At 47.5% G+C, this 14,942-nt stretch overlaps 6 protein-coding genes and 1 non-coding gene across 7 annotated transcripts; 3 read left to right on the top strand and 4 right to left on the bottom strand. All coding sequences in view use genetic code 12, as the record gives it.

The window, feature by feature from the left end:
• Nucleotides 1-948: 948 nt before the first annotated feature.
• Nucleotides 949-2,574, top strand: CJI96_0002625 (uncharacterized protein; the record flags this gene model as incomplete). The annotated part of the gene is made up of 1 exon (XM_029034164.2): nt 949-2,574. The coding sequence occupies one exon, from the start codon at nt 949-951 to the stop codon at nt 2,572-2,574; it is 1,626 nt and encodes a 541-aa protein (XP_028889406.2).
• Nucleotides 2,575-3,118: 544 nt separating this feature from the next.
• On the top strand, nt 3,119-3,190 carry CJI96_0002626. The gene has a single exon. It is a non-coding gene; the product is annotated as a tRNA-Asp (tRNA).
• A 94-nt stretch (nt 3,191-3,284) lies between these two features.
• On the bottom strand, nt 3,285-5,684 carry CJI96_0002627 (uncharacterized protein; the record flags this gene model as incomplete). The annotated part of the gene is made up of 1 exon (XM_029034168.2): nt 3,285-5,684. One exon carries the CDS (start codon nt 5,682-5,684, stop codon nt 3,285-3,287), a length of 2,400 nt encoding a protein of 799 aa, XP_028889410.2.
• A 335-nt stretch (nt 5,685-6,019) lies between these two features.
• On the bottom strand, nt 6,020-7,318 carry MCA1 (Ca(2+)-dependent cysteine protease MCA1; the record flags this gene model as incomplete). The annotated part of the gene is made up of 1 exon (XM_029034169.2): nt 6,020-7,318. The coding sequence occupies one exon, from the start codon at nt 7,316-7,318 to the stop codon at nt 6,020-6,022; it is 1,299 nt and encodes a 432-aa protein (XP_028889411.1).
• Nucleotides 7,319-7,765: 447 nt separating this feature from the next.
• On the bottom strand, nt 7,766-8,635 carry SPS20 (Sps20p; the record flags this gene model as incomplete). Its single annotated transcript, XM_029034170.1, has 1 exon — nt 7,766-8,635. One exon carries the CDS (start codon nt 8,633-8,635, stop codon nt 7,766-7,768), a length of 870 nt encoding a protein of 289 aa, XP_028889412.1.
• A 636-nt stretch (nt 8,636-9,271) lies between these two features.
• On the bottom strand, nt 9,272-10,231 carry HLJ1 (type I HSP40 co-chaperone HLJ1; the record flags this gene model as incomplete). The annotated part of the gene is made up of 1 exon (XM_029034171.2): nt 9,272-10,231. The coding sequence occupies one exon, from the start codon at nt 10,229-10,231 to the stop codon at nt 9,272-9,274; it is 960 nt and encodes a 319-aa protein (XP_028889413.2).
• Nucleotides 10,232-12,205: 1,974 nt separating this feature from the next.
• Nucleotides 12,206-13,978, top strand: SAP9 (aspartyl protease; the record flags this gene model as incomplete). The annotated part of the gene is made up of 1 exon (XM_029034172.2): nt 12,206-13,978. The coding sequence occupies one exon, from the start codon at nt 12,206-12,208 to the stop codon at nt 13,976-13,978; it is 1,773 nt and encodes a 590-aa protein (XP_028889414.2).
• Nucleotides 13,979-14,942: the final 964 nt, after the last annotated feature.

A 14,942-nucleotide genomic window follows, 5' to 3' on the forward strand; every position in this document is an offset into this window, starting at 1 on the left:
ACGAGCACACCAAGATCGTGACCATCACCTCTTGTGATGACCACAAGTGCGTTGAGACCTTGTCCACCGTGACTAAGGCCCCAGCTCCAAAGACCACCACCGTCACCGCCGAGCCTGAGTGCATCACCGTCACCGAGTGCATCGAGGAGGAGTGCAAGACCTACGCTGTGTCCACCACCCAGATCACTACCACGGTTGACAAGGTTGAGACCGTCTACGTTTCCACATGCACCGACGAGATCCACGTCGAGACCTCCACCAGCGTTTCCGGTACCAAGACCATCGAGATGACCGTCACATTGACTGTCCCAAGAAAGTCTGAGGCTGCCAAGAGCTCTGCCGCCGTCAAGACTTCCCCAACCTCTGTTGCTGCTGTTGCCACCTCGCCAGCTCCAGCTCCATCCAAGGCTGCTCCATCTGTGAGCACTTTCGAGGGTGCTGCTGTTGCCGCCAAGCCAGTCAGCTTTGGTGTTGCTGCTGTGTTGATGGCGTTGCCATTCTTCTAAGTTAGCTGCTTCTGACTATGTCTTTCGTTAACTACTACTTTTTGGATTTTACGTTTTTCGACTAATGAACTAGGCCATTCTCAGCCTGCAAGTTTTGGATACCCCCTTCTTACTGTAAAAATCTACGATAGTTCGATCGATCTGTTCACTTTAGTAGATCCACATCTCAACTTTGCAGGTGCGCAAAACCTCCCACCCTCGATCCCATAACCACCAGCGCCTGCACAGCATCAAGCACCTAACCTAATCATTGTACAGTGCTTCCTACACTTTGATATCTCTACCTTCTCTCTATCGCCCACCGATGTCACATTCAGCCGCGCTAGTCCGTTAACACCAGTGCGCACCGTTTTTATCTTGCATCGCCATAGGCTGTGATAGGTAGCGAAAATTGTAGATACCACAAAACCAACTTTTTCTCTTTTTCTTCTCTTTAGCTCAGATGCCAAAGTGGCGCCGTCTCCTTGGGCGCTGTGAGGTTTCCTCAAGAGAGAACGAGGAGATCTCCTTCTTGGTGAACCCAGATTTGAAGCCTGTACCCGAGGATCACCGAACGTGGGGGGTGTTCTCCTTCTTCGGCTACTGGGGCGTGCCCAACGCTACCATCTGGACATGGAGCACGGGAGGCGCCTTGGCTGCCGTTGGGTTGAAGGTTCCTCATATCATGGGCGCCATCACCATCGCTAACGTTTTGATCATTGTCTACACTTGCTTGAACTCTTTCCCAGGCACCAAATACCACATTGGGTACCCGCTTTCGCAGAGAATGCTTTTTGGCATCAGAGGCTCTTTTCTCGGGATTATCATCAGAATCGTGCTCTCGATAGTATTCTACGGGGTGCAGCTGTGGCTCGGTGGGATCCTGGTATCGCTCATTATCTCTGGGCTCAGCAAGCAGTTCTTGGATATGCCTGCGGTGTTCCCCGAGAGCGCCCAGATGAAGCTTCGAGATTTTATTGGCTTTGTCATTTTTCTGATCGTGCAAGCGTGCTTCTTGTGCATGAAGCCTGAGCTGTTCAACTTATTGTTAATTTCGTCTTGCGGCATCTCCCTAGTTTGTTTTGTGGCCATCATGGCTCTTTGCATTACACGCAACGGAGGCTCCGTGGGCATCATCAACCAAGATGTCGACCTTGTAAGCGATAGTCTTGGATGGGCTTGGCTCTACGCTATGTCGATTTGGTACGGGGCTATCTCGCCTGAGGTACTCAACCACAATGACTTCTCGCGATTTGCAACATCGCCAAAGAAAATGTGCTTTGGCGTGGCGTCTGCAATCTTGCTCACTGGAACGTTCGTGCCGTTAGCTGGTCTTATCTGTGCTGCGTCCACTCTCCAAACATATGATAAAATGTTCTGGTTGCCCACCACCATTTGTCTACGGTGGCTACATATCGAATACTCTGCTGCCAATAGGGCTATGGCCATCATATTCGGACTTGCTTTTGCTCTTTCACAGTTATCCTTCAACATTGTTGCCAATGGTATCGCTGGTGGGATGGAGATGGCGGGCCTTCTCCCCAGATACATCAATATCCGTCGAGGTGCCTACATCACCGCCTTAGTTTCTTGGGCAGTGCAGCCGTGGAAGTTTTTCTGGAGCTCCTCTACATTCCTTGATGTCATGAGCTCGTTTGGAGTCATCACGACGCCCTTGATAGCGCTTCAGATCGCAGACTTCCTTGTTGTTCGTCGTTCCAACATTTGGTTGGAAGACCTTTATACTGCCGATAGGAAGGCAGCATTTTATTTCACTAAAGGCGTTAACATTAGAGCTGTTGTCGTTTACATTGTCAGTGTGGTACCTAGCTTACCAGGACTCATCAGCGTGGAATCGAATGCTGACAAAAAAACATTGCAAGGGTTGGTCAACCTATACTATGGCAACATAATCTTTGCATTCATCATCCCGTTTGCCTTATATCTTATCGTGTGCTGGATATGGCCCCCACAAAAGCTGCTGGCTGTCGAAAAGGAAGAAAACGAGGACGACACCTCAGATCTCGAAGTGGTGAACATCCACACCGAGCAGTGTTCACTGAAAGGAGCAAGCAGCCCTTTCAATTAGCGACAATTACTTCTCAACTTAGAAATTCATACACTTATAGACGAGTTACGAAACATGTACTGTGGAAGAAAATTGAAGACAGTCAATTCTTCAATTTTTTTTTCTGTTTGTATCATAGACAACATTCTGTTGAAACCAGTAAAACTATACCATTATAGAAATCAACATTCAATCAGCTTCACGTATTAGAGACACTTACCCTATAGAGATGGGTGACAAGCTTGTACATGGTGCTCAAATAGCCTCAAATAGACTCGAAATCGGCTATTTCAGCTCATCATATATCAATAAAGCAATGGCTCTATTTGTAATGTACCTCGAGGTCTATTTATGACTCATATTCCTCATTTCCATTTTTTCAACGACTACTTGACATTCAGTTTACTCGATACAGAAGCAAAATTGGTTATTTTCAAGAACAGATCGTATAAGTAGAGTGCTTAAATAGGATTTGTTAAAAAAATCGTTATAATAATGAAATCAAGTTTGGTTTTACATTTAAGTTATTGAACTATACTCAAATGGAACTGCATCTTCATAAACATCCGAGATAGTTTAGTGGCTAGAATTACCGCTTGTCGCGTGGTAGACCGGGGTTCAATTCCCCGTCTCGGAGTCTTTTTTTTTTGCTTCAAATGTCTATTGCAAATTAATTCTTAACTACATTGCTGCCATGTCATAATATGATGTTTCTTTCTAACCTAAATACCCTAAGACTTCATGAGCTTCTTTCCTTTGTTTAGGAAACGGCGTCCAAATCCTGCAGTGGAGTCCATCTTATCCTTAACCATGGACACCTTGTCTCGTATTCTCGTGGTGCTGAGGGCCATGGATGTATGTCTTCTTATGTCTGTATGCGTAGCATTCTGGTAAGCCTCTTCAGCAAGCTTACCAATGTGAATGTTTGATGAGACCTCCGCCTTCTGCAACGTTTCCAGAAGCCAATACCTTAAACCAGTATCATACTCAAATTCTAGTTGTTTTGCCCTCTTAAAAGCCTCGATTCTGTCGATTGGTTGAGAAGGACTTGTGAGGTCCTTCCATTTGAAGACAGGATACTTTTGATTGGCTGGTTTGCTGACACCAAAAGACGAAGAGCTTGCCATCCGCTTCGACTTCGCCCTTTCAGGACCCTGTGACAATTCACTTTCACTCTTGGACTCGAGTGAGCCAAGTGATTTGTATTTTTCCTTATTAGTTGAGTCTTCAGGGAACTGCTCAACAGAACCTGGTAAAGTCAACTTTTCCTCCTTGAACACTGATCCATTGGAGCTTCTGTCCTTCATTACCGAAGGTAACGAAATGTCTCCCTCGGATTTAGTGTGCTCTAGGCTATGCATACTACGATCATCAGAGGTTTCATCTTCGTCTCTCATGACCTCAGCGTCTGACGTATCCTCATGAATGCTGGGTAGTGCCACCGTTTCTGGCACTGACAAAGTACTTGAATTGGTGAAAGACTCTGCGTAACCCAGGGAGGAACGTGCACCAACAAATCTTTCGTAGTTTTCTTTTCCGTTGTAGGCACTGACGTTCATTTGCGACTCATTGTCATTATCATTCACAAATTGGTCTCTGTACATGCTGGTGTTCGGTTTCCAGTTACCCATATTGAACGTTGACGTAGTCATGGTCGAATCTCTGCGCAGAACATCACCACCTGGAATTTTTGGTAATTGTGGTGGCTGCATTTGTAAGTGTGAGAAGTCTGTGGAAAGATGCTTCGTAGAAATAGACTCCGGCGAAAGCACAGGAGCAACGCCTATTTGCAAAGGATTATTAGGATCGTACAAGGTCCTGCTTGTCTGCTTGGGCGTCGAAGGAGTATCAACCGGGTTTTCATCAGCTGCTTCACTTTTGTCAGATTGTACAATTATGTTGGGTGAATGAGGAGGTGCCTTCTTCACTGATCGAGTGTGACCCTGTAGTTGAGAGACATACAGTTCATGTGCTTTTTGTACTTCTTCTTGCTTTTCAGGGCTGACCTCTGCAAGCATGTTAGAGGTATCAGGTGCCGATGCTGAAAACGACTGGTCCTCGAAGTTCGGAAGAGACATGTCGTGGATTGATGTGAGAGACGGTAAATTCGCCTCTCTCTCTTCGTCCTCGCCATCATTCTCGGTCGATGGAAGTGGAGGAACTTCCTTTTCCACTCTATCCCTCTGCAATGACGATGTACTGGTAGCGTAAGTATTCAGTCGTTCCATTTGCAGAAGGTCGTTGATAAGGGAGTCCAAAGCATCGGTCTTGATGTGCTTTCTTCCCGTAGGTAATTCTGCCGACGGATTGACATGTAATGGAGAATGAGGCTTCTCATCGTCCTCCTGCTGATTGTCTACTTGGAGCGTGCTAGACGTCTCCCTCGCCAGCTCACCGAAATGGAGCGAATCTGAATCGTCAGAGGAGTCATCGTTGTTGAGGTTCATGTTGTCCACCGAAAGCACCAAAGCTGGCGAAGCCTCCTGTTTTTGCGCCTCAGTGCCTTCAAGGTTAGGGTCCTCCTCGATCTCCTTCAAGCTGTCTTCATGACGGCTTGCCACATTAAGTGTTTCAGGTTCCCTTTGGATCGAGTCAGCATCGGAAAGATAGCTGTGTTCCGACAACGGAGTTTCTGGCGTGTGATGAGAAAAATTCGACTGGGAAAATGTTGGGGTAGGCGGGATGAATTCGTCCCTAGCTGGCGCAGGGTGAACTGCCTGCTGAGCAACAACTCTGGAAGGCGCCTGCTGCTGATCTTGAGGTTCTCTGTCGGGACTTTCAGGAACATACGATACTTCCTCGTCACTCGAGTTATCCTCCACTCTTTCGTCCTTTCTTTCGTCTTTCAGATCTTGACTGAAAGACCCGCCTTGAGAGATCGCCAGCGGAGGCTGACTGAACGCTCTTTCCGAGTCTTCGTCATCATCAAAGTTTCTGTTGTCGATTGAAAGCACCAAGTTGGATGGTCCTGACGCTCTTCGTTCAGAGGTCATTCTCAGTGGAGGCTCCTCGGCCACCTCTTGGTCGTAGACATCGTAGTTGTCGTAGTCGTCGCCCCATTGGTCACCGTACGAGGGAACGTCTGCCTTGACCCAGCGGGTAGACCTGTGCCTCTCGAAATTGTCGGCCATGTTCTGGGGGGTAAGGGATTGGGGGTTAGTGTTGAAGATGTAGTTATTGTGAGAAAGGGCTATGTAGTGCAGATTCGCGTGCACTAGCGAGAAGAGACCCACATACAGCTACTGACATGAATATAGGTAGAGACTATGATAAAATATGAGTTTACTGAGTATTTAAAATGGAGTATAAATTGAACTAATTGTTGAAAGACTGATATAGCTTGTAGTGCTAGTGGTGTTTCCAAAAGTTGTGTCTTGTGACGTCATGGTATGGGCCACACGCATAGTCTGCCCTTAGCAGACAGCCTGCTGGAACAGACAATTGGCTGACACTCTGCTAAGGCCGCCTACATGATAAACCTCAAGTTCATATCCTGAGGATGCGAGCAACTCAACTGAGGCTTCTGTGAGTATTTGGCAGAGAGGAGGTTTCTCATCTCGTTCAAAAGGGAAAGGTACGAGTGGTTGTTGCTCTGCTTCAACACTGAGATGAAGGCCCAACTCATGGCACCCGTATTCTGACCAGCCTCTTTGGCGTCCGCCGATGTCTGATCGTCCTTACATCCAGACATGGAGATAACATCGGCGGCTGACATTTTGCTTTGGATGATGGCATCTCTGTTGACGCTTCTGGCGTTGGTGACCTTCTTGAAAATGCCGCTCACAGCAGAAATGGCCCCGCCAATGTCTCCTCGCTCGTAATCCATGAATGCTTTGAAAGCGCCCGTTCCAGCGTCCTTCCACACGTTTGGCTCCTTCACTACACCTTTCGTAGAGTACACAAAGGGCAAGTCCAACGCGGTACCAGAGTGACAGCAGTCAAACAAGGCCGTCAAACGGCATCCCTGTGGCAATGGCTTCACCATCAAGTCGTGCATTGTGTCGTCCACAAGAGGGCCAGCTCTTTCGAAGTCAAGAGGGTATATGCACGAGTCAAAGCCGTCTTCCTCGTCGCCATTCTCATCAGGAACCAAACCTCCGTGAGAGGAAATGTGGAAGAAGTAAGAATCGTTAGGTCTGGCGTCTTTGACAAGCCATTGCATGGCCCTGATGATATTTTCTCTAGTGGGAATTCTCGCCAATTCTCGCTGATCATCGGTCAAGATCACCATATCATCGTACGAATAACCAAAGTACTCGTTCAAAAAACGGCTCATGTTCTTGACATCGTTGATACACCCACGCAATTCGTTCTTGGTGCCGTAGTAATTGATACCTATCAAGAGCGCTTTTCTTTTACCCGAACAGTTTGAGTACTGGAAAGTCATGTTCGAATTGTGCCCGAAACTTTGTGGGGCCAGAGGAGGAGGGCCGGAAATGGCACCGTTGTTTCCCTCAAACGATTGACCTCCATGCTGTCTGGTGAAGTTGCCCATCTGCTCGTGCATTCTCGATTGAGCCTGCTGATACTGCTGCTGCTGCTGATAGAAATCCGGGGAGTTGAGATTGCCTCCTCCCTGTTGGTAGTTCCGTGGAGGTGGTCCAGATGGAGGTCCCCATTGGCCTGGAGGAGGGCCAGGGGGAGCACCGTACTGGCCAGGTGGGGGACCTTGAGGAGGACCATAGTTATTGTAGCCTTGCTGGTTGTAACCTTGCTGGCCCTGGTAGTTGTTGTACGTTCTGCCTTGGTTGGAGCCTGGAAACATGGGTAGGTGGTAACTTGACAATTGTTGTATAGAAGGAACAATGTATGGAAGCTTGTGCCTGGTTTCTCTGCAGGTGCCGACCACACGGAAACGGTCAGGCAAAAACTTCCTACCATTGGACAATACCTGGATATCAAGAAGCAAGGTGACAGCTTACTCGACTTTGTTGATTGCTGAGTTCAGAACGATGAAGTAGAATCTGGTCAATTTTGGTGTCAAGTTTGGATACCCTTGGGGTAGAATTGACTGCGAAATAGGAGAGGCTAGTACTACGCAGTGGTTGCTCGGTAAGAAATAGTCAATTGTCAAACCAAAAGCATTTCCTTCAAAATCCCGGAAATTTTCACATAAACTGCTTGAATCTTGGAGAGTTATTCCCCCAATTACTACAACATGTGCCTACCGTGTGCCAAATCGAACCGTTTAAATACTAAGTAGCCGTGTCATCTACAACTTTGGGTTGTCGATACTGTTCTGCTGCTTGATCACAGAAGGGTAAAAGTCACCGGCAAACGAGCCAAGGTGCCAGAAACCACCGTCGACAACCTGGATGGTACCAGTGACGTAAGATGCAGCTGGCGAGAACAAGTAGACAGTGGCTTCAGCAATGTCTTTCGTGGTACCCCATCTGGCCAAAGGAACCTTGTTTTGGCCCTCCTCCGAGCCCGACTGCACCAATCTGTCGAAACCTTCGGTGCCGGCGATAGCGCCAGGAGCAATACAGTTGGATCTGATGCCCAAGGGCCCGAGCTCAACAGCCAAGGCGTTCGACAAGGCGTCGATACCGGCCTTGGCCGCACCCACATGCGACTGGAAGGGCACACCGTAGTAGTGCAAGGTCGCCGACACGAAAAGAATCACACCCTTGTTCTTCTTGAGCTCACTGAAAGTGGCCTTAATGGTGTTGTACGAGCCCAACAAGTCAATCAGCACCACAGACTTGAAGGCGTTGGCAGACAAGTGGTTGAAGTCAGAGAGGAAGTTTCCCGCAGCACCAGCAATGACAAAGTCGATCTTACCCAACTCGTCAACAGTCTTCTTAGCCGCAGCAGCCAACTGCTCCACTTCTCTCACGTCGACCTTACCAATGCCAATCACTTTGGCACCTGGTCTCAACGCCTGGATCTCGGCAGCAGCCTTCTCGGTTTTCTCTGGGTTTCTGCCAATGATGGCAGCGTTGGCACCCAAAAGCACAAGCGCCTCAACTTGCACTCTACAGATGGTGCCGGCACCACCAGTGACAAATGCAACTTTACCTTTAAAGAGGTCTGGTTTCCACACGGAGTTTTTAACAAAAGACTGGTCCAAGGTGCTCATGTTGAAGAAATTAAAAATTGGTCTTGTTGGAAAAGTCAAGTAAAGTAGCGAGGATCCCTGGGAACTATATACTAGAATTTCGCGTATGGAGATAATGTGGTTTTTTTTTTTGCGGGGTACCGAGGAACCAAAATTATCCGAGTATCGTCGCACAAGATGAAACGGCTACCGAGTAATTCGGGGTCTATAGAATGTAATTCTAAAATCAGAATTCTGATGGCAAATGTGCTTGAGTGCTTGCTTCTTTTAGAATCTGCTCTGGATACCTTAACTACGTAATAACTGACCCGTAGAACTCCGACCACGTGAAAGTGACATCGATAACAGGGTCTCTAAATGTGCCAGTTAACACCTGGAGCTAAAACCGCTGCAGTTAGAGCCGGTATTCGAGACAATGGCGAGCATAGCAAAGCAGTCAAATGAAACGATCTTCTTTTTACATTTTTCCCTTTCTTTCCGGAGAGGAGCTCACAAGCTTCCTTCGGTAACCGAACTGTCTGTAGGCCCGGCGCACTTATGTCGAGACCACATATCAACCATTCTGGCAATACTTGAAGCATGATCTCATCTTGCGCTATACGCTGCCGTGATGCCTTAACAGCTCCAATCATCGTAGTCTATGCTTCCTCACAATAACTACAAGATTCCCATATCTCTCAATTTCCGGCAGTTGGGCATAGGCATCTTCTCTGCTTGCTCTAGCTTGCGCTGGTCGGTGAAAAACCACCCCTGAGCGTCCTCCATTAGATCGTTTCTCTTGATCTGCTCTCTTGCACAGTTGTTCTGGGTATCTCTTATGTACAGCGCCTCCACCTTCTTGTCAAAGTTTTTGAGTTGTCTATCGCTGATGTCTTTAGTGAAGCCTGGCTTGACGTAGAATGGAATGTTATGCACGGGCGTCTTTCTCTGGACGTTGAACTTGGACGTCTTGCTGAATGAAAAGTCTGGCGTGTCCTCAGCAAATAGCGTCGACAAGAGCATTCCGAGGATGATAATGATCAACGGAAGAATCTGCATAATAGTATCCCAACCCGATGGCTGCTTTCTCCGTTGCTGCTCTTCGTATCTTCTTTCTTGCTGTCTTCTCTGCTGTGATCTTGCTCGTACATTCGTGAAAAAATCTTCAGGAACACCGCCAAAAGTATTGAACATGAAGCCGTTGTTGCCAAATGTGAATGTCTGCCCTTGAGGCATGCCGCCTCCAAAGAACATATTGAATATATCATCTGAGAAGTCGGAGTTAAACCTGTGCTGAGTGAACCCCGAAGTATTGCCAAATGGAGATCCTCCGTAGGCAGATGCAGAAGAGTAGCCAGCAGCTCCTCTCAGGTCAGGGTCAGCGCCAGTCTGATCGAATATTTTTCTTTTGCTGGGGTCACTGAGCACTTCCCATGCTTTGTTGAGATACTTGAACGCTTCCGCTGCTCGTGGATGTGGGTTTTTGTCTGGATGAAGCTTGATCGCTAGCTTTCTATACGATTTCTTGATCTCTCCATCGGAGGCGGTTTTTGTTACCGAGAGAATTTCATAGTACTGATGCGGTTGGTGAGACAAGATTTTGAGCACGATCTTCTCTTGATCTGCGGAGTGAGACATCACAAAGTCAAGTTTTGGCGAGGAAGGAAGGGTTGATTAGTGCTTGAACTGAAAGAACTTTCCATTCCAATGAGAGGGTGTTGGGAAAAGACCCGGTACCTATATGCAGGCACACACATAAGCGAGACGAGATTTCCAGAAACAACAGAGATCAAAAAGGGGAAACTTAAAGCAGAGACAAAAGTGCCGCAGATAAAGCACCCATATCTTCAAAAAAAAAAAAAAAGAGAAATCAACAAAATTGTTGTTTGATAAAAATGCAAAAAAAAGGGGCATGCTGGGAATTGAACCCAGGGCCTCTCACAGTTTTGATCAATGCAGTGCACCGCATCGTCGCCCAAAGCGAGAATCATACCACTAGACCACACGCCCTTTGCTAGTTTATAACTGATTTTTAGCTGTATAAGTCAGCTAAAAGTAGGGGATGGAATCAAGCAAAATTCAAGCAAAACAGTACTTGTTGTACATTTTCAAAATTGAAACACAACAAAACCCTACGAAATGGACCATGACGGCCCTAAGAGGCAAAAATCAGCTTTTTCATCTTGATGACTCGTTCGAGTCAACAAAGGACGGACAAAATTGTGCAAACGGACTCGAATAAGCAAAGAGTAAGAGTGCAAAATTCAGCTGCGGCTGGTGATCAAGCCTGTCAATCGCCTTTTAGTCAATATTTGCTCACCATGCTGGAGATAGCCAGTGCATAAAACGGCGCACCAAATCGACCATGGCTGCAAACTCCCTTGGGCCCTTCAACAAAGAGCGCAACAACCAGGTGAATAAAACCCACCAAAACGCACCAACCGAGCATACAGTGAAGCATCGGCAACGTCTAGACTATGGGAAAAAACGAAACATAAGAAGACAGCACAATGAGGGTAAAAAGAAAAAAAAAAAAAAAAAAAATTAAGAAACCTCAACGTCCTCCCCCCTCCCATGACCCAGCTAGCTCGCCCCACATTCTGAAATCCCCAAGATTCGATCGCTCTGCTATCACGCACTAGCACGTTGTAGCCGCTCGGTCCGGTCCAAAAAAAGCCCATCTGTGTTGACCTGAAGCAGTCCCTCACACACTGTGCCTGGTCACAATGCTAAGACTCTAGGTCGTCTTGGCGGTGGCAGGCAGGAGACTCGGGGCGCGAAGTGCGCAGCCAGCTGGGTCACCACGAGGCGCGGAAGAAAAAGGAGACTGGCGACGGAATGAGAACGGTTGGAAAACAGAAGCCAATGATCAGCAACGAAGGAATAAGAAAAACACGAAAAAAGAGAAATACACGAAAAAACAGAAAAGAAGAGAAAAGAAATCTCGTGGAGAAGCAATTGCATTGAAGAAAATGGGAGGAGAAGAGTGATGGCCAAAGTCACTTTTCTGCTTGGATGGCGCTTCGCAGTGAGTGCCCAGCGCCAGGGTTCCTTCGGTGCCAGTGCCTTCTTCGCGCTGTAGCTTGCTGCGAGGCACTTGGCTGTAGGAGATAACAAAGGTAAAGCTAGGAGCTGAAGAGGGCTTTAATAGTGGAGTTGTTTTCTCTTTTTGTCCCCTTTTTTCTTCTCTTTTACCTTTGTTCTTCTTCTTCTTCTTCTTCTTATTCTTCGAGTTCACATCTCCCTGTAGATCCTTCCCTCCTCCATTTGCACCCATCCGCAATCGGTGAAACTGGGGTGCGACCAGCAAGCCGGAGCCAGGGAAATAGCAAATCACATAGTAGACCCTCTCGTGGAAATCTATCCTCTTCGGACCCTACCGCCGTGAATGACCTGCCCCTGACAAGCATTTCGTGCACACGGCAACGACAAGAAAAGTGGTGGATAGTAGCGGGTCCCCTTGGTAGTAGTAGTGATGTCGGGCTGTGTGCCGCAGTTGCCGCCGGTGTCCTACATAAGCGAGCAATGCGACCGCTGCCTGCAAAATATATAAGCACCGGCGTTTACTACGTTTACTACCTCCACCATCTAGGGAAAAAAGATCTAAATACAATGAGGATCAATGTGGTTCTGGCGTGGGCACTAGCTGCCATTGGTGCGGCGCCCGCCATGGCAAAAGGCGTGTTCAAGCTAGATTTCGAGGTACACAACGGTAACTCCAGAGACGACTTTGGGCCCGGCAGAAAACCCACCTTTGTCAAGCGAGATGGCTCCTCCGAGATGGAGCTTCACAACGAGCGGTCTTTTTATAGAGCTGACATCAAAATCGGCTCTCTGGGCGACAAGGTTGGTGTGTTGGTTGACACGGGCTCCTCCGACCTCTGGGTGATGCCTCCAGACGTTGTGTGTGGTGTGACGCCAACAGGCTACAGTAAGCGTGGGTATGAGCTTTCTGGCGTCGAGAAGCGTGGAATTCCCGACGATGACGACGTGAGTCTCACCAAGAGAAAGAACATTGCCGATCTCAGTGCGTTGGAAGACGCCATCAAGGCCCATGATGACGTTGAGGATGTGCACAACAAGGAATTGGAGGCTGTTGAGCCCTCAAAGGTTACTGACTCTCCCACAGCTTCAGTCCACAACAAAGATTGTAATGGTCTCTTCTGCTTCTCGACAATTTGGCTCACAGGCACTGCTGTGCCTTCCGGCGGGAGCGGTGGAGGAGGCGGCAGACCCTCAGGTCCTGACGCTTCGCGTACAACAAACACTTGCACTGATTATGGTTCTTACGAGACGGGCAACTCTAACTCGTGGTCCAAAAACGATTCTGCACCGGCTTTTTACATCCAGTACGCTGATGGCACGTCTGCCACTGGAGTTTGGGGCCAGGATACCATTACGTTTGGCGACACCAATGTCACCGACTTGAGTTTTGCAGTGGTGAACCACTCGGACTCGGCTTTTGGTGTGTTGGGTATTGGTCTTCCAGGCTTAGAGTCCACTTACTCGTCTGCTTACGAAAACACTCCGTACATGTATGAGAACTTGCCCATCAGGTTGCTTAGGCAGGGCATAATCAACAAAAACGCCTACTCGCTCTATTTGAATTCTGCACAAGCAAGCACTGGCTCTCTTTTGTTTGGCGCTGTTGACAAGGCCAAGTACCTGGGACAGCTTCAGACGGTGCCAATCGTCAACATTAATAAGGGCGTCTACAAAAACCCCATTCGTTTGGATATCACCATGAGCGGCCTTTCGTTCGAGAGCTCGGGTCAGAACGAATCCATCTCGTCCACTAGCTACCCAGCGTTGTTGGACTCTGGTACGACGCTTACATACTTTCCAAAGAGTCTTCTTGAGAGAGTTGCCTCGTTATTGTCTGCGTCTTACGAGTCGTCTTTTGGCATGTATCGCTTGAGCTGCAACTTCAACACCGACAATGCTTACATTGTGTTCAACTTCAGCGGCGTCCGCATCAGGGTGCCTCTCTCTGAGTTGATCGTCACTTCTCGAAGCTACTGTTTCTTAGGTATCATGCCGCAGGCGTCCAACAACAGAGGTACTTCCTACGCTGTGTTGGGTGGTAACTTCCTTCGGAGTGCATACGTTGTGTATGACTTGGACGACTATACTATCAGTTTGGCGCAAGCCAATCACTCGAACGAGGAGGACATCGAGATCATCCAAAACCTGATCCCCGATGCGGTTAGTGCACTGGGCGCCAGTGCCACTCCGTCGTTTGGCGGCTCTTCCGAACCAGAGTCAGACTCCTCGGTGACTGCTGTAAGCACTTCGAACGTGAAAAACTCGAGCGCTTCAACATCGCGCGCGTCGTGGCTCATGATGGTGTTGGTGAGTGTGCTTGGACTTTTTAGTGTGCTTTAGAGGATTGATAGATTTTCACAAGGACAAAAATCAATATAATTATAATGGAGATTTGGGGACAAAGAGGCGCAGTAGCGTAGGTTGTGGATCACATCAGCTATATTTCCGAAAGCTCGAGAGCTAATCATTGGATTCCAGGGTTTAGCACGAGGCTTCCCCCTCGCCCCACCCCTATCCGACTCACCATATCTCTATACTTATCTAAAAACATTTTAAACACACTAGAACAAAAGATTTCAACATAATAAAAAGTATCTCATAAAACACTTAGTCTCGTAGCAGAAACTTCTACTACAGCAGGTCAATGTATTTCTCTGCCCATAGAAGCACTCAGGTGCGCTCTCTAATCTTACTATCATCGTGCAATAGTAAAATAATCCCATGTGAAAAGTTCCAAAGATTAAGGACACTGACTGATCTCGCAAAATCAATTCTTCTCGGTGAGCCAATCAAATTTCAAGAACTTAGATAATAGCGTTTCTTCTCCTGTTGGTGTGACCGTGAAAGCCCTGAAATTAGTTGCCCCCCACTATCATCTTGCCCACACACTCCTGTCTCAAATGCGGCTGCAAAAGGTGTAAGAGACGACAGTAAGAAATCGAATGAGGTTTTCAAAAATTCTTCACGTTTCTGAGATGCCTCTAGTCGTGTAAGTGAAAGTCCTTTTTTTTTTTTTTTTCGAATTCGTTCTCTTCACTGTGGTGCCTTTTTAATAGGAGCGGCTATTTTTGTCAAAACGGTAGGCCTCAGGCGCACTTGCAGGGAACGCTCCCAGAGATCGTAACCGAAACATTCCTCTTCATCTTTTTTCTCCCAAACAAAACTACAAGTCCAACAACCGCTGTTGATAAGCCCCTCAACACTTTTATTGGCTGAGCACCCACGATACATTAATTTTAGCTAAATTTAAGCAGCTTTCTGTTTCCCCCAATCTAAGTCTCTGTCGCTTTGCTGTCGTCTACTC

This window comes from Candidozyma auris, chromosome 3 (genome assembly GCF_003013715.1).
Source record: "Candidozyma auris chromosome 3, complete sequence".
NCBI classification, from domain to species: Eukaryota; Fungi; Ascomycota; class Pichiomycetes; order Serinales; family Metschnikowiaceae; genus Candidozyma; species Candidozyma auris.